We start from the raw sequence: 27,314 nt of genomic DNA, 5'->3' as shown, positions 1-27,314 counted from the left end.
CCGGCTCTCTCTCACCTTTACCCGCCCCTGTTGCTTGTCTTGTGTTTCTGTGGTGTATTGACAGTCATGTGCTTTTTGTGCTGGGGTGTTTTTTCTGTTCTCCCAGTACGAGCTTAGTCTGAGTGTAGTTTTTTTCTCCTCCTCTCACCTCATGTTATGTATTTTCGTTGTTGTTTCCCTATCAGCCTACTTCTCTGACATGTCTTTCCTTTTTCTTTTTTTTTTGCCTGTCCCGTTTGGCTCTTTTGCATCAGAATTGTTGTCTAAAGGCAAAGAAAGATGCCCAACGGATTTACTTTATCAAATTGACCATCCCAGCCTTGCTGTAATGGTCCATTTGATTCACCTTTTATTGTTTATTTTATTTTCACTTACTGAATACGGGACAGACTTGACTGGGGGAAAGAAGGGGAGAAAGAAAGAGGGAAAGAGAAACAGCTGAGAAGAGGGACAGGGGAGAAGGGCAAAAGACAAAAACCAATAGAACGGGCAGCAAAAAAAGAAAGAAAAAAAAGCATATATCAATCACCTGGATCACCTGCTGAGAAAGAAAAAAGAAAACAAGCAGAAGAGAACAAGAGTAATAGAATAAACAACATCACAATGATATATGGGAATATGACAGTAAATACTAAATATTAAACATTATTGTGCAGCACATAAGATCAACAGAACACAGTGTGCTTTGAGGTAGGAGCCAAAAAGGGTGTAGTTTGTGGGTGTGATCACCCGTGTGTACACCTGTGAGCATGGACGCGCTTGACATGTCTTTCCCAAGTGATGTTTGTGTAAAGTTTGGTCAGAGGGTTCGTCTGTATGTGCGCATGCACCATTTAGCGTGCTGCCTGCTGTAACCCATAATTTACTTCGGGATTTCTGATCCTGGTCCTGAAAATCAGGCAGCAGTGGCCCCTGAAGGCGACATCCTCGTCAAGCCTCGAGGATACTGTGGCAGGGACCTCAGGGAGGGCTCCAGTACTCGGGATTCTCTGTCCATTATCTGGGAGAACCCCACCTGGTCTGACGCCATGCCTGGGGAGCCAGCTGGGGGCTGTCCTGGGGACCGGTGAGAGTCACTGCACATTTCAGAGATATTTAAAAGATGCCTTCATTAATGAGAAATGTTATAAATGGTTTCATGCAGCTCCTGAAATACACACAAAGTATTTTTCAGTCGGGGTTAAATTTTTAACTTATGCTCCATTTTAAATGCTTTCTCCACCAGCTTTTTTAATGGTCATAAAGGCAGTGTACCGTGCCCAAGCTTGCAGCTCACGTCCTGCTACTTTGTGCTGGACTGTTTCTGGGGCACCTTTGCACAGGCCGAGTCCTGTGATCTACGCTTCGAGGGGTCAGTTCTGATCAACATCTTCAATGTGATGAACACAACTGTTTTTCTGAAAAAGTAACCGATTCCTTTGACATGTCGAAGTCTGACAGGTGTTTATTTTGATATAAAAATATATTTTTTTTAATCAGAATAATCATTCAGACAAGAATACATGAGCTTGTCAGCTTTATCGTTCATTGCTAAATACAAATTCATCTGTTTGGAAGACCTTTGTGGATTATTACTACGTTTAACTGAACATGTTAGCAGGAGCTCTAAATACAGGAGGTGGTTGTTAAACAGCGTCTGAAGCACCCAAACAGTTCTATAAGTAGGACGCTGGCCTTCTTCTTCTGTCTCTACTTAATGTCAGTTCTATAAAACATATTCCTGTCGCTCATGTCGTTTAGAAAAAGCAAGAAAAAAAAATCACAATATCCAAATTAACTTCAGACTAATGCATAACAGAGTCAGTTTCTAAAAACAGCATATTATTCACTTAAAGTTTAACATGTCCAATATTCAGATTTGCTTTCTGTGCGACTAAAGATGGAGATCAGACTCGTGTCTGCGTTACAGTTGAAACTATAACTACACATTATTGTGTGTTAAATGTGCTTCTACTTCCTTGCTAGATTTTCCCACTAACAGTAGCGGGACAATGAAGTGCGCATTTCAGGCACACAGCAGGTTATGCATGCAGACTGGATTGGACAGATCCAGACTTTCTACAATTGAAGCGCAGATTGGAGATTCCTGTCAGTCTTCTCGTATTAATCTGAAATGGTGAATATGTGAAACATTTTCCTTACGATGTGTTCAGTCTAAAACAGTACCACAGAGTTTGTAGAACACCTCAAACAGTCGAGAAGAGATCTGATACTTCCTCCTCTGATACGGAGCATTATTGGGAATGTGATCAGTCTGAGCATAACGTGAAAATAATCTTCCAAGAACAGACAAAACCACCCGTTGCTGATTTCAGTAAGTGTGCAAAAAACAGATTGTTCCTGTAAACCCAAGCAGTTTGTTCAGGGACAGCCGAGGACGACTGAAAGTGGACAAACACATTCTTCAAGCTGTTACTTGCAAGTTTTTCAAAAATGTTCTCTCTGCTCACTATAGTCTGTTTAGGGCCTGTGGAAAGTACTTGAGGAAGATCCTATAAGCGATCTCGTACGTGTCTCCCTGAGGTTTGGTCGGGTACTTTCTGCCGTTGTAAATGAATCCTTTTTCTATTTGGAATACCGCCTGGTTGAAGGCAGCCTGCTTGAAGGGTTGTCCGCTGTTCAGGCATTCCACCAACGTTTGGACAAACAGGCCCCATCGCTGGGCATAGTAGTCCTCAATGAGCCCCCCCCACTCTTTGCTGGCATAGTCCAGGATCTCACCACTGGGACCCCAGAGAGTGATCTGGTTTCTGGCATTCATGTCATAGAGCTGCGCCTCCTTGTCATCCACGGCGAGGGACCGAGCTCGCTCCAGCCACGTCCCCAACAGGAAGTTTCGGTTGCTACTCAGCAATCGATTGAGCTCCGGCAAGAGGTCATAGACTAGCACACCACCTGCAGTCAGCAACTCTGACAGGTTTTGCTTCTTGAAAGCATCTGCAATATCTCGATAAAAGGACGTAGTCAGTACTTGTAGCACCTCCCGTGTCACATCCACAAGATCGTACCTGAATGTCTCTTTGGACATAAGAGAAGGAGCTGCATCCATGATGAGTTTCCAAGCTTTGTACAAGTCAGCGGGGTCATACCAAAGCCCAGTGTTCATGTGAAAGGATGGTCTGCGGACCAGTGGGCTGTGGTTGTGGTTTCGGTAGTGTGGGTCACTGCAGTTGTAAATGCTGGCAAATAAGAGCCTCCATGCAGCAGTCAGGCTCTCTTGTGTATTGCCATAGCGACGTATGGCATAGAGCGACACCCACTTGGCCAAGTTGACTGGCTCCTTGCGCCAAGCCAGCTCACTCATCAGTTCATACGTCACAGGATTCTGCTCAATGCCTTCTGGTGTCATGCCTATGCCTACTAAGGTGGAGTTTGGGAAATGCAAGGCTTTAAAAGGGCCTGAATTGATGCTCTCAACTGTACCAAACAGCCCACTGTTGCCCCCAAAGTTCTGCAACATACACCAAATGAAGGGCTGCCCATAGAAAGACTCTGTGTAGGAGAAGATTGGCTCGGTCTCTGCAAACAGGTCCAGCACAATCATCCGTCCAAGGGGCACTCCGTGTAGTAGGGCCTGAATCTGGGCTGGTTTCCAGAACGCTGCATCGCTGAAGAACAGCCAACCTTGCATCAGCCAGACTGCCTGGGGATCAACTGGAGAGAAAAACATTTGGATAAGGGCCAGACAATAGACCAGCTCTTGAACATGGCTCAAAATCAGCAGGGAGCTTTAGCAAACTGTCTGTGCAAGAAAATTGTACAACAGGTCATCCGTGGGGCAACAAACTAGGGCAATTATTGTACTTGGACCCAGAAATTGTCACGGTTCAGGCAGCTGATTCAAACACTCACCTGCTGTCATTGAGGCAAAGACTGAGCGACTGACTGCAGACAGGTAGGCGGGGTCAGAGGAGGGTGGAGTCATTTCATTGAAGGTGTCTGTGCTGTAAATGTGATCCGTCCCAAATTGCTTCAGCACTTGGGACAGATACAGGGAACCAATGTGATGGAAAAGGGGGTCTTGTGGATCTAAGACAAGCGAACATGAGTAGCTGCAGTTGAAATGAGACCATGGCCCCAGTCTGGTTACTCTGGCCTCTGGATACAGCCTGAAACACAAGCAAGCAGCAGCAATACTAACTCTCTAGTCACAGAGTGGTTACATGAAATACGTTTGACGGACACAGAGATGCAGTTTGCTGCTACAGGACAAACTAACAAACCAATTCAAACAACTCTGACTACCAGGAAAAAGTGATTAAAGCGTTTCTTTTTTTAAATTCTAAAACAGAGATAAACAAGACAAACAGTGCAGATGAAAATAAATGGAAAAAAGGCAGCTTCATCAGTAAAGGCAAGCATGTTATAAGAATGCCTGAGCTTTCTTATATCTACATCTCGGGCAGCTAGATTTGACATATTTCTGTATCATTTTTGAATAATACAGATTGTGCTGGGACAAACTACAGATCCAACATGGATCCAGATGGCATGATTTGGGAAATCAGATCTACTGCGACTCCATTTTGGATCCATCGTGCTGTGTAAGTGGACTAACCCAGGCACACATTCATGATCTGTTATGGAGCCTACCGTACTGTGTGGTAGGTCTGGTTCTTTTTATCAGTGGAAAATATCCAGAGTTTCAGAATTGTTGCCTCTTTTGATGAAATGTAATTATTTAATTCCAACATGAAATGCTCAAAAACAGACGAGAAACCTTCTTTATAAGAGACGGTGGTATAGTGTGTTTAAAACAGGCTAACTGAGATGAACATGAGAGTTCATTAAATGCTACGCCAAATATTCCTAACTTTACTAGTGACAAACACATTTGGCAAGGTGTGATCGTGGCTCAAGAGTTGGGAGTTCATCTTGTAATCAGAAGGTTGCCGGTTCGAGCGCTGGCTCCGACAGTCTCGGTCGTTGTGTCCTTGGACAATACAGCCGTTGTCTACTGGTGGTGGTCAGAGGGCCCGGTGGCGCCAGTGTCCGGCAGCCTCGCCTCTGTCAGTGCGCCTGTGGCTACATGTAGCTGCCATCACCTGTGTGTGAATGGGTGGATGTGTAAAGCGCTTTGGGGTCCACAGGGACTAAGCAAAGCGCTATACAGACCATTTCATTTTAACGAAGGTAAATGGTCTGGTACTTGTAGCGCCTTTCTACTGAACTTGAGCACTCAAAGAACTTTTTGCTCCCCTCTGGTCACAAATACCTTCACCCAGTGTTTTTATCTGTAGTTAACCTCTATCTAACACTCACACAGACACGTCACGATTCAGCATCTCACCCAAGAATTATTTGGCACAGGAGGAGCCTGAGATCGAACCACCAACCTGTGGATTAGTATATGACCCGCTCTACCACCTGGGCCATAGTCACCCAGGTGGCGACCTGTTAGTAACTTTTACTGCAATGATCAATGTCTGCTGGGTTTTGGTGCCAAATGACTGTCTCGGGATATTTGCATAACATGATTTCATTGGCTAGCAGTTGCATTTGTGTGTTTGAATAAAAACACGTGTGCTCTGATTGGCTGGCACTTCCAAAGTTAAACAGCATGAGCAAAGCGGACCAACGGATCCATAGTTCAGTTTGGCAGCTCGTGACGTCACTCCAACCAAAGCGAATGAGAAGCGAGCGTGTCAAAGCCTGAAACGCATCCATGTGAATCCTGCCCCACAACATCCTCAGAGCTTTCTCAGCCTCAGGTCGAGATCACTGTGTTTCCTTACATGTGGCATTACCAGCATGCGTATGGTGGTAAGCACAAAACTGATGGCTGCGCATGTTAGATAAACGCGATGTATGTTGCATGTGTACTTGTTTCTTTCACAAGGTAAGAATAAGACTCAGTGACGGTGTAACAGAGAAACAAAGATCAGTTTGTCAGAAGGACAGTAACAGCAAACACGGACTAGATTTAACTACATTCAAGTAAAATTAGTGATGCTTGGTCTTCTTGATAATATTTCACTACATGTCAGGAGGTACTGGCCATTTTCTTCACAGTCTATTTTTATCCACTTTTTATATTTATTGACTTTACAGCATTTGTACTTCAAATCACAATTAACCCCAGAAAATCTATTATTTTGAGCCTCAACAATGCTGTTTATGTGGCAAAGTAACAGTAACATCATGAACACACAGGCAGACTGCATTGCTCATTAAATTAACTGGTCAAGTTGATAGTTAGTAGTTGCAGAACGTCTCACTCCTATCAACACTTTTCATGTTAACTTGCCCCACACTCTAGTCCCAGTGCTGTAACGGCAGATAATCATCACACATCTGTAAGAAAAATAAATACCCGCAGCCAATCAGACTGGTTCTTGTAATTATTAATGGTAGCACTGGTTTGGCTGTAAGTACCTATAAGACTAAGTTTGCTGTGGCACAGAGCAGAAAATGATGTTGAGACATAAAGAAGAGTGACCTGAGGACTCCCTTGGGGATGTTTCCAGAGAAGGCCGGCAGCACGGGGATCATGCCAAAGGATCTCATCCGCTCTAAAATCTTAAACTGGAAAAAGTGAGGAAAAAGTGATGTGAGATGATTGAGTCCACAGCAGCGTCTCAGCGTACATTCAACTTGGTTTAAACACAAATGGTTTTGGTCCATTGACATGTTGCTGTGTTGAGGTTTGATTACTTGAAGGTAGAGCTGGTTCACGTGCCAGGATTGCGGCAGAGGTCCACCAAACTTGAACAAGTTTGCCATACGGTTCCAGGCAAGGAACGCCGGACCGGAGAAGAACTCTTCTATCTCTGACTGGTTTAACCCGAGAGCACGGTAAACCTAAAAACAACAAGAGCAGCTTCTAAACACTCACAGTCAGCATTTTGTATCTAGTCCCAACTTATTTCAGTGTTAAGCAAAGTTTCCTAGACGTCTTATGTACTGGCTTCTGGCTGAGCCTGTTCTCCTCCAACTTTAACTTCTTCCCCGTACTGCTCAGAGAATTATGCCAACCAGCTGTTAAACACACTACAGAACTGAAGTACAAAAGCTGATCTAGTCCTGATTCATATCATTGCAAGAGCTGAAGAGAAAAAAAACATAGCTGAACTTTCAGACTTCCTCACCTCCTGCCACAGGGCTTCTTGGCCAGTGAAAGCCAGCGGCAGATTGATTCCATTCAGTGCCATCCAATCAATCTCTCTCTCCCATCTCGGCCAGTCCCACCACACGGAGGAATAACTAAAGGTGCAGACGTTCTGATAGTACCGGAATCTAGATACAAATACACAAATATGTGGCTTAGAAATGCATTTTATTTAATACAGAAATATAATACAAATGTAGTATAATGGTGTGATTATAGCACGGTGGTTAGCACTGTTGCCTCACAGCAAGAAGGTCCTGAGTTCAATTCCACCATCAGGCCGGGTCTTTCCGTGTGGAGTTTGCGTGGGTTCTTCCCGGGTACTCCGGCTTCCTCCCACCGTCCAAAGACATGCAGTTTGTGGGGATAGGTTGGTGAAAAATCTAAATAGGTGTGAATGGCTGTCTGTCCCTGTGTGTTGGCCCTGCGACAGACTGCCAACCTGTCTCGCCCTACGACAGCTGGGATAGGATCCTGAAAACGATAAGTGGAAGCTTGATGTGATGGATGGTGTGATTGATAGTTTGCAGTGTTATTGCTGTATTAGAACGGGTTCTTTTCCCAATAACCTGTAAAGCCAAACTATTCTGCTTGATAAATGTGATCGCTGAGCTCTATATCATGTTTTAAAGACATGATGATAAAAACAGTTTGTGTTAATCAGTTAATCAGTAAAACTGTAATACTATTTATGTGTCCTCAAAATATACTCTAAATCACACAGCCCTGCCCCTCCTTCACTCTGCAGCTCTCCTCACATTCAAAGTTCTCCAGCAGAATGAAGGGAGGCACCAAAGTCTGAAGTAGGGGTGGGTTTTTATAATCGATTCATCGATTAAAATCGATTCTGGCTTGGATAACGTAAAATCGATTCATTAAAATCCTGAATCGATTTTTTAATATAAATTTATTTTGTCCGAAATGCCAGAATCTCTGGTGACATCTCACAAAATTTCAAGAACCACCAAACAGTAAATGAGAGCAGGTACAGGGATTCTGCACATAGACTTAAACACACAGCGCGACCCGCGGATCAGAATCAGTTAGATGTCGCCTTTCTCACAGTCGGGGCTGAAAGCCGACAGCTCGCTGATCCGGGTCCACGCTTTGTGTTCACGCCCTTTATGCGCTGATTCTAAAGCTGTTAGTTTGATCTCTCTCCAAACAATATTGACCGAACCAGCAGCAAAAGAAGATCCAAACGCTTCACATAAACATCGTCATGAATTCACTCTTTTACTGTTTTGCTTCCATTGCGATGCGCAGCTCTCTCTCTCTCTCTCTCCCTCCCACCCTCTCCCTCCCACCCTCTCTCTCTCTCTCGAACAGTTTCGCTTTCTTCATTATTCGCTTGCTTGTTACGCACAAGTCTACCATTGTTTACAGGCTGTCGGCCGCTGTTTTTTTCCCTTTTACATTCTTCCGAAAAGAAAACCTCATTTCTGCTGTTCAATACTGAACAAATTTAAACTTTTTAATATTATTCAAAATGCAAAATGCTTAGCCGTGTGTCTAATAAAACCGCTGTAACGTCAGAGGTAATGTTGATTAATTAATGGTTTTCTTTCGTTTTTGATGTACTGCAGAATATTTTTATAAAATCCCAGGCCAGGAAAATCACCTTCATGTTTTTCTGTGTTTTATCTTCAGCTACTTTGACACAAAGGCCTCTGCTGTGATGCTCACACCTGTGATAAAGTCTTGCGAGTGTCAGCTTCCTTTTTATAGATACAAAAATATGTAAATGTTCTGATCTGAATTATACTTCTGACTGTCAAAATTTCCCAGATTTAAATCGAATCGAATTAAATCGAATCGTGGATCGAATCGATTTGGGACCTTGTGAATCGGAATTGAATCGATTCTAGAAATCAGTGACGATACCCAGCCCTAGTCTGAAGGTGTGCATCAACTTAACACTGCAAGTGCATTGTTGTAGTGGTTGACAATGCTGATTTGTTGAAAAAAAAAAAACACCTGGAGAAAGAGGTGGCTGCAAACTGTTGTGTTTCTGTGACTGCCTGGCTGTCCTAGGAGGAGGGATTTGGAGGTATCCAGGTAACCTCAGGGTTAAAACTGGGTAATACAGCCTAATAGGCTAGAGCCTATCACCTACAGTGGGGCAAAAAAGTATTTAGTCAGCCACCGATTGTGCAAGTTCCCCCACCTAAAATGATGACAGAGGTCAGTAATTTGCACCAGAGGTACACTTCAACTGTGAGAGACAGAATGTGAAAAAAAAAATCCATGAATCTGTAACGCAATCTGTACTTACGCCAAACCTTTAATGTGTGGAAATCAGGACTGTTGACCTTGGGCAGTTCACTAGGTGTCAGTGTCATCAATTTCACCCCGATGTTTAACCCAGAATCACAGTTTCTCTAAAAATAGGTTACAAGAAATCAAATGTATCCCAAATACCTGTATCCTGTCAGAAGCTAGTTTCGTAAAGGAGATTGGTAGTAGCTGCTCCACCACAGGAACAATAAGGCTTCCAGCACACAATGGACACCACACTTACTTAGCATAAACACATTTATTTGACACAATTTTAAATAATAAACCCCCTTTTTTTTGTAGTGTCTTTCCACTCAGTGTCATAAGAAAAATAAAATAAATAAAATCAAATATGTATCCTTTAAGGTCCTTTGGCCAAAAAACAAATCACCTGAGCTCAGGGAAAAATAAAGCGCATCGTTGGGGCCCTTTGAATTGTTCCTACCGCTCTGTTGGAACGGTGTAGCATCCAATAATAGCATCCAGCAAGCAGCAACGACCATCTATTTGCCAGGACGGTTCGGCAGAGTCATCAGATGAGGACTTCCACAAGGCAGTTCATCCAGTAGGATCCAGGGCACCAAAAGGGCAAACAAACCAGCCTACACACAAGTGTGCAGAAGAATTAACTGAAATGTTCATAAGCCTCAGTACCACTGACTCAGTGTCCATGTCACTAACGGCTTATTTAACAGACTTACCATTATAATAATACAGGTTTGTCAAAATACAACATAACAGAACATAAATGTAGTTAACAATGCTTATCAATGCTGTTCTCTTAGGCATAACATAATAACACTGTAACTGACCTCGTGTCGGCCGCCATTTCAGGACATTAGCTAGGCTCACTTAACGGCTAGCTTGCTAACAGTCAGCCAATAACACACGTTATACAATATTTAGCCTCTTTCTTAACAACATGACAGCAGTAGATTTGATACCTCGCTGCAATATAATAAGGCACAAAACATTTCATACGAACATGAGCTGCACGCTAACTCACCAGAGGAGTTCGTGTAATGGCGAATGCTGTCGGACTCAGCTCCGCTTCACGTTTGTAACCGCTACAAGACTTTTTCCTAACAACATATTAAATCATTAGCTTCACATATAAAGGTTTTTAAAACTATTTACAGCAACTCAAATGTCTACTGTACCCGAATTTCCAGCTCGTAGAGGGCACGAGAGCAGCATGCGCCTCATCGGATGAACGGAAGGAAAAACTCTGTAGCTGGACTAGAGAGTGGCTATGCGCACGGCACAGTGGTGCGTTCAGTGACCACAAATAATCAGAAATCCCATACTCAACCAATGATCTGGGTTACACTCTCCCCCTCTAAAGTGCATGAGTCTCTGCATGCACACTTGACTTAACAGGTGTGTGAAGGAAAGTGCTCTGAGAGAATACAATTGCGAAACTCTGACAAAAAGGAACTGAGAGCCAAAATTAAAGGCTCACCTAACTCATCATAAGTTAGTTTACGAGGTTGGCGTCTCTCTCTCCCAGAACGCCGCAACTCTACTGTCTCTGGCTCTAAACTCCGCTCAGCAGTGTCGCTGCTTTCTTGATTCATTTCAACAGGTTCTGTTTGTTCAGGAATGTCAATAACAACCCAACCTGGACCTTCATCAGATGGAATGGGAGATGTGGTCACCTCATTGCTTTCTGAGTGTAACAAAGGCTCTGTCAGGAATCGCTGTGCGGCAGACAGGAGTTGGACCCAAAATGCAGGACTCACAGACTCGGGGAGGTGAACTCAAAACACAGCTTTATTTGCTGGGAGAACAAACATACAAACTAGACTAAACTGGGAAACCATAAACTAAGAACTCACAGGGAGACACAGGGAGATCCACACACAGCATGAGGGACGACGTCACGCCGAACAGAGGGAGACGCAGACAGAAATACACAGAGGGTAAACGAGGAAAGTGGGAACACACGGGGAACACAGGTGACACTGATAATCATAACGAGACAGGGCGGGGTGAACTGAACATGACATGTACGGGCGTGAGAGTCACAAAGTAAACAGGAAGTGCACAGAGGTTCAGACAGGAGGAGAGAGAGCACGGGGAAAACACAGACATAACGGGCTGGGGAAACATGAAACAACCACAAAGGGAGACGAGGGCTCATAAATACACAGAGGGGCACACAGGGGGTAAAAGCCACGAAGGGAAAACACTTAGGGAACAACACAACAGGGCAACTCAGAAAACATGGCCTAAATAAGGAACAAAATACAAACATACAAGAAAACTAAGAACACTGGGCCAACATGGCCCAGGACCATGACAGGCTCAGGTTCAGAAACATGACTGGGTGTTTCTCGTGCGTGTGACTCGTCTTGTGGCTCTGCACGGGGCAAACTAGAATGCACATCCCCAGTGGACAGCTGAGGTGTGATAACCTGCCTTTCAGTCTGGATAAAAGGACCTCTGGTTATTATTTCTGGAACCGCAAAAGCTGGACACACTTCGTCCTCATCACTGTATACCTCATCTTCCTGACCATCAGGGTCATCAGAAGATTGTACTTCTCTTTCGGCTTTGTTTCTCAGTTTCTTCCCTTTAGAGGACCCATGAGATCTGCTCCCTGCTATTTCTTCCACAGGTAAGAACCCACACGGTAGAAGGAGATCCCTGTGTAAGGTGCGTTTTGGTCCGTCTCCCAACTCGGGTTCCACAACATAGACAGGGCCATCATTGATTCGTTTAACCACAACATGTACTTTCTGTTCCCACCTGTCTGAGATTTTGTGTTTACCTCTGACACTCATGTTTCTAACCAAAACCCTGTCACCTGCACAGAGCTCGGCCACTCTAATCCTCTTGTCAAACCTAAATTTATTCCTTTCTCCGATCTTCTGGGAGTTTTTTGCAGCTAGGGTGTAGCTCTCCTCCAGACGTTGACGAAGGTTGTTCACATACTCTGAATGAGACTTATGGTTGGTATTTTCAGGTTGGATACCTAAGACTAAATCAATGGGTAGTCGGGGTTGTCTGCCAAACATCAGTTCATAAGGAGAGAAACCAGTTGTGTCGTTCCTCGTGCAGTTATACGCATGAACTAAGGGTTTAACAAAGTCCCTCCAGTGAGATTTGTCTTCCTCTTCCAACGTACCCAACATATCAAGAAGCGTCCGGTTAAACCTTTCCACCGGGTTTCCACGAGGATGATAAGGTGTAGTGCGGATTTTGTCTGCACCTATCAACGCACATAGCTCTTTGATTGTGTGAGATTCAAAGTCTCTACCCTGATCACTGAGTAGACGACTGGGAAACCCATAATGAACTATGAAGTTCTCCCACAGAGCTTTTGCAATGGTCCTGGACTTCTGATCTTTAGTTGGCACTGCCACAGCAAACTTTGTAAAATGGTCAGTGATAACTAATATGTTCCGGGTGTCTCTGTTGTCTGGCTCAACTGACAAATAGTCCATACAGACGAGTTCAAGCGGGTAAGTTGCTATAATATTTTCAAGAGGCGCTGCCTTCTGAGGCACTGCTTTCCTCCTGACACAGCGTGGACACTGTCTGCACTTCTCTTCTACAGACTTTGTCATCATTGGCCAATAGAATCTGGAATGGGCAAGATGCAGTGCTCGTTCAAAACCAAGATGACCAACTTCATCATGCACTCCACGCAACGCTTTCCCTCTGAACTGTTCAGGTAGGACTAACTGCCATACAGTGTTGTCTCTATTTGTCCATTTCCTGTACAATACTCCATCTCTCATTTCGAGTCTTCTCCACTCCTTGAGAAGGAGCCTAACATCAGGAGCTTCAAGGTTTTTTTCTCTGAAGCTGGGCTTTTGAGCTCTTTCAACGAAGGTAATGACACGTGAAACAACCGGGTCATCCCTCTGAGCTTTATACCAGTCAGAGCTTGTCATAGATGGTAATGTGTCTTCTCCAAATACATCCGCAACTGTTGAGGGATCAACAGCAAGAGACTCTACAGCCAAGGGTTGTTCTAGATTTGAACAGTGCTCGATCTTTGACACCACAAGATGGCGTTGACATAAGGCAGATACCACCTCGTGACTCATCTCGTTGCTCACCTCTAGAAGACGGTTTTTCATGTCATCAACTCTCTCCCTTTCTTTGATGAAATCCTCATCTTCAAAAGGAGGAGCTTGTGGTCGTCGGGACAGCCCATCTGCATCGCGATTGGCATGACCGGCCCTGTACTTAACGGTGAACTGATAAGTAGACAGCGCAGCTAACCAGCGATGACCAGCAGCATCTAACTTTGCAGATGTCAGTACATACGTGAGAGGATTGTTATCCGTCACAATGGTGAAGTTAGCGCCATAAAGGTAGCTGTTAAACTTCTCACAAACTGCCCACTTCAAAGCTAGAAATTCAAGTTTGTGAGTGGGATAGTTTCTCTCACTTTTGGAAAGTCCCCTGCTTGCATAAGCCACAGCTCTCAGCTTCCCGTCCTGCTCTTGGTAGAGCGCTGCACCCAAGCCTTCACGACTGGCATCAGTGTGCAGGACATATGGTAGCTGTGGGTTGGCAAAAGCAAGGACAGGTGCCGATGTCAATCTCTCAATCAAAGTCTTAAACGCATTTTCACATTCAGGTGTCCACTCCTCTCCAAAAGGTAAGTTAATGTTTTATGGTTGTCTGAAATGTTCTCCAAGATACACTTTACCCCTCTTTTTGGGTGAGTAGTAACCAGCCGTGAGACTATTTAAAGGCTTTGCGATCTTTGAGTATCCATCAATGAATCTCCGGTAATAACCGGCAAAGCCTAGGAAACATTTTAACTCTCTCTTGTTTGTAGGACGAGGCCATGTTTTCAAAGCTGAGATCTTATCAGGATCTGTGTGAACTCCTTGGGCATCAACCACATGGCCAAGGTACTTCACCGAGGGCCTAAAGAAATGACATTTTTCTGGGGACAGCTTCAACCCAAAGTCCCTCAACCGGTTCAGCACCCTCATGAGTCTCACCTCATGTTCCTCCAGGGTGTCTGAAAACACAATCAGATCATCCAAAAACACAAGTACCTCACTCAAGTTCAAACCCCCAACACACTTCTCCATCAGTCGTTGAAACGTACTTGGGGCATTTGTAACGCCCTGAGGCAGGCGATTAAACTCGTAAAACCCAAGAGGACAGACAAAAGCAGTTTTAGCTTTATCTTCCTCGGCCATCTCAACCTGATAATAGCCTGATTTGAGGTCCATGACCGAGAACCACTTGGCACCACTAAGGGCCGTGAAGGTCTCCTCAATGTTTGGGAGGGCATAAGCATCCCTAATGGTCCGTGCGTTCAACTTGCGGTAATCAACGCACAACCTGATTGAACCATCCTTTTTACGCACAACTACTATTGGAGATGCGTAGGGGCTCTCTGACTCCCTAATAACCCCTGCATTAAGCAGTTCTTTGAGGTGTTGCTTGACAGCTTCTCTGTCACTTGGGTAGATGGGCCTCGACCGTTCCTTAAACGGCGTGTCATCGTTCAGCCGAATGTGGTGTTTTACCACAGTGGTGTGACCATAAGACAGATCATCAACCGCAAACACTTCTGAAATAGACTTGAGCTTGGTGGTGATGCGCTCTTTCCATTCTTCAGAGATGGGTGACTCATCAAGATTAAACTTAAGCTTCTCTCCATCAAACTTGTCATGAGAAGAAGCATTTGAAACAGGCACCAGGGGTGAAATGTGCTGGGTTACACATACCTGGGCAACTGTACTTCCTGGTTGCAATACAATACTATGCCCACTCAAGTTCTGCAAGACGACTGGAACCTTACTCTTAGCTTTGTAAGGGATGTCTATCAAAGCAGTTTCAAGAAATAAACCACCAGGTAACTTGTCGTGTTCATTTGGTTCAAGGACGAAACTTACGTTAGGAGTGTTCTTTCTCAGCCTAACATCGCCCATTAAACAGCACTTGTGGTTGGCAGGGATGGTGACTGGTACTTTCCCGTGCAACCTCACTGGGTGTATGTGGCAATCATCCATTTGTTTAGCCAAGTGCTGGAGAACCAGTGCTACATCTCTGGAACACAGTCTGTGAAGGAAACCTGGACCGTCACGTTCAGATAACTTATCATGGAGTCTTAACAGTGCATTGGTACCAATCAAAACTGGTATTCTGCTGTTAAAATGGCACTCAGGCACAACAAGAGCCAAAACAACCAACTCTTCCTCTTTGCCTGTAATGTTGTGAGGAAAAGTGATGTGGGTCTCAACATAACCAAGGTAGGGAACGTGCTGTCCACCTGCACCCTCAATCTCAAGCAATGCTTGAATGGGCTGAATGGGGAGATGTGCCAGCTTATCCTTGTGAAATGATTCGGAGATTGTAGTGACTTGTGAACCACTATCCATGATAGAGTTGCATTGCACACCCTCAACCAAAACAGAAGCTGAACAACGAGGACCTATCAGACCGGGTGGCAAGCGGGATTGGGAACTGAAATCTTGAACCGTTGTCTGGGTCTTTATTTTGCTCTGAACATCAATTCTTTGGTCACTTGAGGCGGGACTAATGCTGGTCTCAGCTCCTGGACGTCCCACAGCAGGAGCCGCTACAAGTTTAAAGCAAAAGGCTCAGTAACCTGTTGGGCTTGGAACCTTCCTTGCTTTTCCTTTAACTCAGCATTCTTCTGGCGGACTAGTGCCTGGTTGGGTTCATTTGGGCATCGAGCGGCAATGTGGTTATCTTCACCACATCTAAAGCAGAACCATGCTTTTGGCATAGAGGGAACCTTAACTGGTCTCCTGGCGCTGCTATTTCTTGCCGTAAGGAAGTCTTTGCCACTATTATTCTCTTTAGGACATTTTTGGTTCTGAGTGAGCTCTCTGAGTTGTTTAGACAACTCATCTATTTTGCTTTCAAGTTTAACAGTTTCTTCTTGCCTCTGTTTTAACGCTGCACTAAGCTCACTGTCAAAAGGAGAATTCTTGGACCTTTGACTCAGTTTCTCTACCTGCTTTGAAAGCTCATCCATTCTCCTCTCAAGCTTAGATGCTTCGCTCTGCTTTGCAGTCTGTGTCGGAACGGGCTCATCATCATAGGAGGGTACATCAAAAATGGAGTGGGCATGTACAGCTGCTTTTGTAGCACCCAGATGTTTTTTCATCCTGTCTAGCTTTGCAGATCTACGACCTTCCTCGGTCCTCAACATAATGAGTAGATCTGGGAATGTTGGTGGACTGTTCTTTTTGTTTTCTAGTTGGAGAGCTATAATGAGACTCTGGTCCCAGCAGCCTCTAATAAACTGTCTGAGTAGGTGTTCGCTCAAAGTTTCGACAGAGACTCCCCCTCTAGAAATAGCTCGAGTAAGGAGGCTATGGAGTCTGTTCAAATATGCTGAGGGCTTTTCTCCGCTATTCTGGTTGGAGCTGAGAAAGGTTGCAAATAACTCTTCTCCGTCCTCTACAACACTGAAAGCGGAATCGAGCTGCCTAACATAAGCCCTGGGTGGTGAGCTCACACCAAGCAACTTAACAACATCGGCTGCTGGACTTAGGAAAATACTTGAAAGTTTGCTAACCTTTTGCACATCACTAAGAGATCAATCACTGACAAGAAGGTCCACTTGTGTGCGCCATGTTTCATAGTCTACCTCACCATTGGGCCTAGGAGCACGGCCAGAAAAGGTGCGCAGTCTGGTTTGTGTAGACCACGGGGCTGTTGAGTCATTTCTGATAACGTGCTCAACAACAACTTTTTGAATCTGAGGTGGGTTAAGGAGACTGTGGTCGATATTAACAGGGTTCACCACAGCACTATCAGGTGCATTGTGGGTCTGTATGTAGTGATTAGGTTCATCATGATCACTAACTACAGTGTCATGGAGGGATGTGTCCCCATCCTGAGCTGTGTGTGGCTGTGTGTCAGGAATCTCAGAGTTATGTCGAACTTCTTTGACCTCACTCTGAATAACACTCAAGAAACCTGCTTTACCACCATCTCCAACAGCCTTCAGTTCTTCTAAATATCTACGAGCTAACTCCTTGCCTACCTCTTCCTGAGCAACATCTCGAATGGTTTTGACAGACCAACCGATAGCAGAATCCTTGGGGCTCGGCAAGTCACCTAAGATCTGGGGGTTGATCTTGGAAATGGCTTGATCGGACAAATATTCTATCAGGACTCTACCCTCTGGCTGGTTTGATTAATCTGGAATTCGAACTATCCGAGAAACTTTACCATTTACTGAAAAAACACTAGCAATGTCATCATCTGTGTAAATCCCTTCAACGCCAGTCACAAAAAGTGAGCACTGGCCATCTACATCAAAACGTCTGCAAAGATCCATGTCCAACACGATAGGGTCAAGGAAAAATGAAAAGGTAGGTGTTGTGAGCTGGAAAGTCAAGGTGCTACTTTTCACCAATCTCCTGGCTGGCTCGCCACTTGTAACGCAATCTGTACTTACGCCAAACCTTTAATGTGTGGAAATCAGGACTGTTGACCTTGGGCAGTTCACTAGGTGTCAGTGTCATCAATTTCACCCCGATGTTTAACCCAGAATCACAGTTTCTCTAAAAATAGGTTACAAGAAATCAAATGTATCCCAAATACCTGTATCCTGTCAGAAGCTAGTTTCGTAAAGGAGATTGGTAGTAGCTGCTCCACCACAGGAACAATAAGGCTTCCAGCACACAATGGACACCACACTTACTTAGCATAAACACATTTATTTGACACAATTTTAAATAATAAACCCCCTTTTTTGTAGTGTCTTTCCACTCAGTGTCATAAGAAAAATAAAATAAATAAAATCAAATATGTATCCTTTAAGGTCCTTTGGCCAAAAAAAAAAAATCACCTGAGCTCAGGGAAAAATAAAGCGCATCGTTGGGGCCCTTTGAATTGTTCCTACCGCTCTGTTGGAACGCTGTAGCATCCAATAATAGCATCCAGCAAGCAGCAACGACCATCTATTTGCCAGGACGGTTCGGCAGAGTCATCAGATGAGGACTTCCACAAGGCAGTTCATCCAGTAGGATCCAGGGCACCAAAAGGGCAAACAAACCAGCCTACACACAAGTGTGCAGAAGAATTAACTGAAATGTTCATAAGCCTCAGTACCACTGACTCAGTGTCCATGTCACTAACGGCTTATTTAACAGACTTACCATTATAATAATACAGGTTTGTCAAAATACAACATAACAGAACATAAATGTAGTTAACAATGCTTATCAATGCTGTTCTCTTAGGCATAACATAATAACACTAACTGACCTCGTGTCGGCCGCCATTTCTGGACATTAGCTAGGCTCACTTAACGGCTAGCTTGCTAACAGTCAGCCAATAACACACGTTATACAATATTTAGCCTCTTTCTTAACAACATGACAGCAGTAGATTTGATACCTCGCTGCAATATAATAAGGCACAAAACATTTCATACGAACATGAGCTGCACGCTAACTCACCAGAGGAGTTCGTGTAATGGCGAATGCTGTCGGACTCAGCTCCGCTTCACGTTTGTAACCGCTACAAGACTTTTTCCTAACAACATATTAAATCATTAGCTTCACATATAAAGGTTTTTAAAACTATTTACAGCAACTCAAATGTCTACTGTACCCGAATTTCCAGCTCGTAGAGGGCACGAGAGCAGCATGCGCCTCATCGGATGAACGGAAGGAAAAACTCTGTAGCTGGACTAGAGAGTGGCTATGCGCACGGCACAGTGGTGCGTTCAGTGACCACAAATAATCAGAAATCCCAACTCAACCAATGATCTGGGTTACAAATCCACATGGTAGGATTTGTAAAGAATTTATTCGTAAATCAGGGTGGAAAATAAGTATTTGGTCAATAACAAAAATACAACTCAATACTTTGTAACATAACCTTTGTTGGCAATAACAGAGGTCAAACGTTTACTATAGGTCTTTACCAGGTTTGCACACACAGTAGCTGGTATTTTGGCCCATTCCTCCATGCAGATCTTCTCGAGAGCAGTGATGTTTTGGGGCTGTCGCCGAGCAACACGGACTTTCAACTCCCGCCACAGATTTTCTATGGGGTTGAGGTCTGGAGACTGGCTAGGCCACTCCAGGACTTTCAAATGCTTCTTACGGAGCCACTCCTTTGTTGCCCGGGCGGTGTGTTTTGGATCATTGTCATGTTGGAAGACCCAGCCTCGTTTCATCTTCAAAGTTCTCACTGATGGAAGGAGGTTTTGGCTCAAAATCTCACGATACATGGCCCCATTCATTCTGTCCTTAACACGGATCAGTCGTCCTGTCCCCTTGGCAGAAAAACAGCCCCATAGCATGATGTTTCTACCCCCATGCTTCACAGTAGGTATGGTATTCTTGGGATGCAACTCAGTATTCTTCTTCCTCCAAACACGACGAGTTGAGTTTATACCAAAAAGTTCTACTTTGGTTTCATCTGACCACATGACATTCTCCCAATCCTCTGCTGTATCATCCATGTGCTCTCTGGCAAACTTCAGACGGGCCTGGACATGCACTGGCTTCAGCAGCGGAACACGTCTGGCACTGCGGGATTTGATTCCCTGCCGTTGTAGTGTGTTACTGATGGTGACCTTTGTTACTTTGGTCCCAGCTCTCTGCAGGTCATTCACCAGGTCCCCCCGTGTGGTTCTGGGATCTTTGCTCACCGTTCTCATGATCATTTTGACCCCACGGGATGAGATCTTGCGTGGAGCCCCAGATCGAGGGAGATTATCAGTGGTCTTGTATGTCTTCCATTTTCTGATGATTGCTCCCACAGTTGATTTTTTCACACCAAGCTGCTTGCCTATTGTAGATTCACTCTTCCCAGTCTGGTGCAGGTCTACAATACTTTTCCTGGTGTCCTTCGAAAGCTCTTTGGTCTTGGCCATGGCGGAGTTTGGAGTCTGACTGTTTGAGACTGTGGACAGGTGTCTTTTATACAGATGATTAGTTCAAACAGGTGCCATTCATACAGGTAACGAGTGGGGGACAGAAAAGCTTCTTACAGAAGACGTTACAGGTCTGTGAGAGCCAGAGATTTTCCTTGTTTGAGGTGACCAAATACTTATTTTCCACCCTGATTTACGAATAAATTCTTTACAAATCCTACCATGTGGATTCATGGATTTTTTTTTCACATTCTGTCTCTCACAGTTGAAGTGTACCTCTGGTGCAAATTACTGACCTCTGTCATCATTTTAAGTGGGGGAACTTGCACAATCGGTGGCTGACTAAATACTTTTTTGCCCCACTGTATTAGAGTGAGAGGCAGGGTCGCACCCTGGACAGGTCACCAGTCTGTCACTGTCTTGAACAACAGTTAACACCTTTGAGTACAAAGTTGTTCCTTGAGTCCATACAGTCCAGACCTAATCAGCATCGTTCACTGTCATTCCTTCAGCTGTCCTGTTTGTGAGCGGTTGGATTCAAAGCCACTCATGAAGTACAGAGTTACAACACCAACATATAAACTTTTCATATAATTCAATTTTATTTACAGGGCACCAAAATCACAACACGGTGCTTAAATATAGCACTGAAGTTTAAACAGGAACAGTCAAAAAGAAAAACACATAAATAAAGCTACAACACTTCAACTGTTCCAGTGAAGTGAGAGTGGAGGCCTGGGTGTAGACACTCCCTGTATGATGCTGAAGGATTACACACTGCTCCCCACAACTATGTTACAGACATGAGCAAAACAAACTGAACCACACATGCTGCCGATGGTTCAGCCCAGCCACTCTGCACATGACATAGCTGCAGTGAGCTGATCCGGGTCTAATGCACAACAGACAACTGAAAGGAGAGTCCTTTAAAGGGCCCGGCGGCAGTACAAGTGCTCAGAGAAAACAATGACAAATGTGTGACAACGCTCCATTTCTCATGCACCCGGGTTTGTTCAGGCTGAGACGGTACCCCGGCATCGTCCTGTGTGTAGTTTGAACCTGTCACAAAAGCACTCGATGTGCAATTGTTCTTAGGTGACGGAGAACTATAAGAACCATCGACTGTCGTGATGCCATCGGGGGCTGTGACTGCAACAGGTCCACTCTGTGGAGAGCAGTTCCCATGAACGACTGAGAGGAGCTGGTGAACATCCAATGTAACGGGTGTGAAGTGGATTTGGTGGGAAAACATTTTTCTTAGTTATGTACATGTGAACTGTAATTTCATCTGACAGCAGGACTGGGATGCTCTGTAACATCACCAGTGGTGAACCTCCCAACCAGCTGTCTGTGACTACATGGAGCTTAAACCTGAACGGGAAAATGTGACATGACATGTTTGAGGATTTTTGTTTGTTTTTTTAATCCAAGTCTAAAATATATAGTGAATTAAAAATGTAAAAACTCCAGTAAAGTAAAAAGTGGACAATGGCTGTGTCAACAACAAATAAAGAACTGACAGACTGAGATTTGTTTACCTTCCTGTTACATGTTAATGGAGCTGTGACACTATGAGTGCAGCGGGCTAAAACCTCTGTCCACCTCTGTAGGGACCAGGGCCCGTATCCCTAAAGAATCTTTGTGCAAAAAGTGGCTCCTAGCGGCCAAATTCTAAGAAAATTCTCAGAGTCATGACGTTTTCTTAGAATTTCCCCTAAAAGTGACACGACAATCCCAGTTAATATAAAAGCTATTCCTCAAGATTCCTAGCGCTTAAAAGGGCTCCTAAGGCGAGATCTGCTAAGAGCAGGGAAGAGGACTTTTAGTGGCTTAGAAGTTCCCCTAAGCAGCTGCACAAAATGGCCAACAGAAGAGGCAGGAGAGATGTCCTGCAAACACTGGATGACAGGGAATTATTGAGATGCTACAGATTGGATCGTGCAGGAATCATGTTTGTGGTGGATCTCCTTAGAGATGCAATTACTTCACCAACTCGACGCCACAACGCTATTACACCGGAGACGAAAGTAATCACAACCCCGAGGTATTTGGCAACCGGGAAAATGCAACAATGCAGCAGTGATGACTTGGGTCTGCAATCACAGACATTGCTAAAAGCTGAGCCATGTTACCCTCGTTAAGACCACACTGGACTTGTAACGTTGTGATTTCTACTTCATTAAGGACAGCCTCTTGAGATAGGCCATCTTGTTTTCAACGGGGTCCATATGGGAGTGAAAGTACAAAATATGCCAGCTAGGATATTAATATGAGCAAATAAGACACGAATCATTATTTGAACAGGGTGTAATGAGTTTAAGTTTTCACATATTTTAGATTCTAATGGCTATAACCCCTACAGCTTACTATTCATTTTCCAGATATTTTCTTGAATGTGAAATATTATTTACAATTACAGTCAGCATAAGATTAGAGTATATAATATGTTTATTGATTTGAGGGTACATCCTTTGCTCATTATCACCAAAAGCTCATTTCCATCAAACTTGTAGGATCAACCAATCACGGCTTTTGAAATGATGACTCATACCTAGCAACGGGGTCAACCACACCTCCTCACTAAGATAGGATTTTCCATCCATTCCTTGCTCAGAGTTCACTGAAAATGTTCTGGAATCACTTCTAAGCTAAAACTCCTGGCAAGGAATTTTTAGGTTAAGTTAGGAGCTCTCTGAGAGGATTCTCAGAATCTTTAGGGATACGGGCCCTGGCCATTATTTTGGGAAAACTAAAAATATTTAAGTCACGTAGCCAATGACCTGTGAATGAAATAATGTTTTATAGCTTCTTATACTCTCACTATACTCTCACTATAAGGCTTTCAGGAGCAAAGTGAAGGAGGAGATGAAAGCAGCACAGCGGGAGGTGAAACGCTGCCTGAGGGAAGCAAAGGACACCTACAGGAGGAAGGTGGAGCAGAAGTTGGAGAGGAACAATATGAGGGAGGTCTGGAATGGTGTGAAAACCATCACAGGCCACAACACCAAGAAAAGCACAGTGGGGGGGACTGTGGAGAAGGCAAACGAACTCAACAACTTCTTCAACAGGTTTGACCAGCCCACAACCCCCCCACCCTCACCTTCACTACAGAGTCCAATCCCCACTCTCCTTCCCCCCCCTTCCTGACACCATGACACCCCCCTCCTCCAATCCCTCTCTCAGCAGCAAGACATCTCCCCCCCCTCCCCTCCTCCCAAACATCTCCCAGTGTCACAGTGGATCAGGTCAGGAGGCAACTGAGGAAGCTTCGCCCCAGAAAGGCAGCAGGCCCAGACAAGGTGTGTCCTAGGATGCTTAAGGCGTGTGCTGCTGAACTTGGGGAGCCGCTACAACGAGTCTTCAACCTCAGTCTGCGACTGGGGAGAGTGCCCGCCCTATGGAAGACATCCTGCATCGTCCCGGTCCCCAAAAAGAACCGGCCCAATGAGCTGAATGACTTCCGACCGGTGGCACTGACGTCACATCTTATGAAGACTCTAGAGCGGCTCTTCCTCAACTTCCTCCGACCACAGGTACAACATGCCCAGGACCCACTACAGTTTGCATACAAGGCGGGTGTCGGAGTGGAGGATGCCATCCTGTACCTCCTACACAGAGCCCACTCACACCTGGATGGGGGAAAAGGCACGGTCAGGATCCTGTTTCTTGACTTTTCCAGTGCCTTTAATACCATCCGGCCCTGTATGCTTCAGGAAAAACTGAACAGGATGGAGGTGGACCCCTGCCTGGTGGCTTGGATCTCCGACTACCTCACCGACAGACCACAGTACGTCAGGCTGAAGGACATCACGTCTGACACAGTGGTCAGCAGCACAGGAGCACCACAGGGAACTGTGCTGTCCCCTCTTCTCTTCACCCTGTACACCTCTGACTTCTGCTACAACTCTGAATTATGCCATATTCAGAAGTTTGCAGATGACACGGCCATCATGGGGTGTATCTGGGATGATCAGGAAGAGGAGTACAGAAGTCTGGTGAGGAACTTTGTCGCATGGAGTCACACAAACCACCTGCAACTCAACACCTCAAAGACTAAGGAACTGGTTGTGGACTTCGGGAGGTCCAGAGAAGGTCCACTGCCGGTTCAGATAGAGGGGGAGGAGGTGGAGGTGGTCAACAAGTACAAGTACCTCGGGCTGTGGGTGGACAATAAACTGGACTGGTCATGCAACACAGAGCACCTGTATAAAAAAGCCCAAAGCTGACTGTACTTCCTCAGGAGGCTGAGGTCTTTTAACATCTGCAGGAAGCTCCTGAGGATGTTTTACCAGTCGGTGGTTGCTGGAGTACTTTTCTATGCTGTGGTGTGCTGGGGGAGCAGCACAGCAAAGAAGGACTCATCCAGGCTGGAGAAACTGATCAGGAAGGCTAGCTCTGTGGTCGGCATGAAGCTGGACACTCTGGTGACAGTGGCAGAGAAAAGGACACTAAAGAAACTGATGGACATTATGGACAATGCTGGGCATCCTCTGCACACGGCCATTAACAATCAGAAGAGTCTGTTCAGTGACAGGTTGCTTCTCCCCAAGACAAGAACCAACAGACTTAAAAACTCCTTTGTCCCACACGCCATCAGACTGTTTAACTCCTCCCTGGAGGGGAGAGGGAGGAGAAACAGGAGGACAAAGGAGGGGGGAACAACTAAGCTGTAGTGCCTCTTCACCTCACTGTGCAATACCTTGTGCAATACTTTTTGTAAATAGTCAACAGTGCAATAGACTCAATACTTGAAATGTGCAATTCACTTGTATTTTTATTCCTATTTATTCTATTTATCCCCTTTGTATATTTTATTTATATTGTCTCTGTATTTATATATATGTGTGTGTGTGTGTGTGTGTGTGTGTGTGTGTGTGTGTGTGTGTATATATATATATATAACAATTCTGTAACTGTAACTTCGGTCGTTGCTGTGCTTTTTGGAAGTCGAATTTCCCAGTGGAACCCACCCGAGGGATTAATAAAGTTCTATCTTATCTTATCTCTTATCTTATACTCACAAAACACACACTTCGAGGAGTGAGACAAACATTTCACCTTTAAAATAAGAATTCTTTTAAAATGCATGTTTTTTTTTGTTGCGGTTTCTTTGTTTTCCTTTTGTTTTGTTTGTTTGTCTCTTTTTTTCTATGTGGTTGTATTTTTTTTTGTACCACGTTCAAAATAAAGATTCAATTCATGTAGCAGATGTTGCCCACACTTCAAGTTCTGGGGGTCTAAACGCATTACAGCTGATCCGATGTCTGTGTGGGGAAAGCACACACACTTTCTTTCCTCCTGTTGTTTGCTGTGTGTGAGGTCAGGAAGTGTCAGTTTGTTGTCTCTGACATGAAAATGAAACGTGAGCTGCTCACAGTTTGGACACACGGTCTAACCAGGTGAGACAGTCACAGAGGGCTTTGACACCAACCTTTGTAAGGACTTGGCGCATTGAACGGGTCCCTCGCAGGTCTCTTGTAAGCCTGCAGAAACCTTTGTGAGGACGGTGCGGGTCACTGACCTGTGCGGGGTGCTGATGCGCAGGACGCCGGTGAGCTTTGGCAAAGGTCTGGGCAGATCCAGCTGATTCCCGGACCAGGAAACGTGGCAGTTGCAAAAATACTTCAAATAATTATAAATCCCGGAGGCCACGGCCACCCCGGTGCTGCCTGTGGCGACGACCTTGTTGTTTTTGGTGGACCTGAGCTCGCACACGTCCAGGCTGTCGTTGGAGAGGCTCCCGTTGATCGACACGATGAACTCGGCCGATCTGTTCCCCAGCAGCCGCCTCAGCAGCTCGGTCACCGCTCTGCCCTGCGCTCGGTCGCTGGCTCTCGGTCTGATGTGGTCCAGAGAAGGAAACCTGCAGCGTGCGCTCACACACAGGCTCCAGACGAGCAACAGAGCCAAGCAGCAGCCGCTTCCGCCTGACATTTTGAGCCCTGTCCACGGGAGACACTTTCCCACCGTTGCATAAGTTTAAAAACGAGTTTATTTGTCTATTTGCGGAGAACCCGGAAGCGTCGCTTTACCAAAAGCCTGCTGGCCAATCAGAGAAAGCGCTGCGGCCTCCGTTGACTGTCAGCCAATCGAGTGTTGTTTCCTGAAAGCTTTTTGGCACGTGATCAGTTTGTCACATGACAGTAAACTTAGAGAAGTGTTGTGCGAATTACTGTTAAACTGTTAAAGCCAGTGTTACCGACGGCACCGACGCTTTAAACACAGCTCAGCAGACTCACAGCGGTCATAGCAGCAAATATACAACAAACATCAAGCACTCAGAAAATCAGTGTAGAAACAGATATGCTGGATAAATAGACAAGTATAGAGATATAGGTGTAAATATAAAAAGAATAGTATGTGTCGTGGTGTACAGTGACAGTGGGCATTGAGGTGTTCTTAGTTCTGTTCCAAATGTGTGGATCTGACCCAAGTGGGTGAATTAAAGAGTCTGATAGCAGCAGAAGGAACGACTTCCTGTAACGCTCCCTCAGACAGCCAGGCTGAAGGAACCTGTTGCTGAAACTGCTCTTCAGATTGTCCAGTGTGTTATGGAGGATGGGAGTCACTGTCCATGATTACCAGCAGTCAGCAGTCTGTCACCGATCACCTCCTCCAGGGTGGAGAGCTTCACGCCAACAACAGACTCGACCTTCCAGATGAGTTTGTTCAGTCTGTGTCCTTTGCTTTGATGCCTGCACCCCAGCACGCCACAGCAAAGATGATGGGGTGGCTGTAGCTCAGGTGGCAGAGCAGGTCAGCCACTAATCAGAAGGTCGGTGGTTCGATCCCAGGCTGCCTCCTGCCTGCATGCCAAATGTCCTTGGGCAAGAGACTAACCCCATGTTTGCCTACTGGTGGTGGTCAGAGGGCCCGGTGGCGCCAGTGTCCGGCAGCCTCGCCTCTGTCAGTGCGCCCCAGGGTGGCTGTGGCTGCAATGTAGCTGCCATCACCAGTGTGTGAATGAGTGTGTGACTGGGTGGATGACAGGATGTAGTGTAAAGCGCTTTGGGGTCCTTAGAGACTAGTAAAGCGCTATACAAATGCAGACCATTTACCATTTACCATGGTGCTCTC

The 27,314-nt window shown here is 45.1% G+C and overlaps 2 protein-coding genes across 2 annotated transcripts in view; one reads left to right on the top strand and one right to left on the bottom strand.

The window, feature by feature from the left end:
* Positions 1-27,314, top strand: part of LOC309713046 (uncharacterized protein) — a gene marked incomplete at its 3' end in the record, with an annotated part of 462,222 nt that overhangs the window by 6,068 nt on the left and 428,840 nt on the right. The window lies entirely within an intron of this gene.
* Positions 1,427-26,303, bottom strand: naglu (N-acetylglucosaminidase, alpha). Its single transcript, XM_082545361.1, has 6 exons — positions 25,759-26,303; positions 7,089-7,236; positions 6,655-6,801; positions 6,440-6,525; positions 3,853-4,109; positions 1,427-3,654 (listed from the first exon to the last, which is right to left on the bottom strand). The coding sequence occupies exons 1-6, from the start codon at positions 26,169-26,171 to the stop codon at positions 2,450-2,452; spliced, it is 2,256 nt and encodes a 751-aa protein (XP_082401487.1). The 5' UTR covers positions 26,172-26,303; the 3' UTR covers positions 1,427-2,449.

Source organism: Aulonocara stuartgranti (genome assembly GCF_965226115.1).
Source record: "Aulonocara stuartgranti genome assembly, chromosome: 8".
NCBI classification, from domain to species: Eukaryota; Metazoa; Chordata; class Actinopteri; order Cichliformes; family Cichlidae; genus Aulonocara; species Aulonocara stuartgranti.
This window is presented reverse-complemented; position numbering and strand designations above follow the sequence as displayed.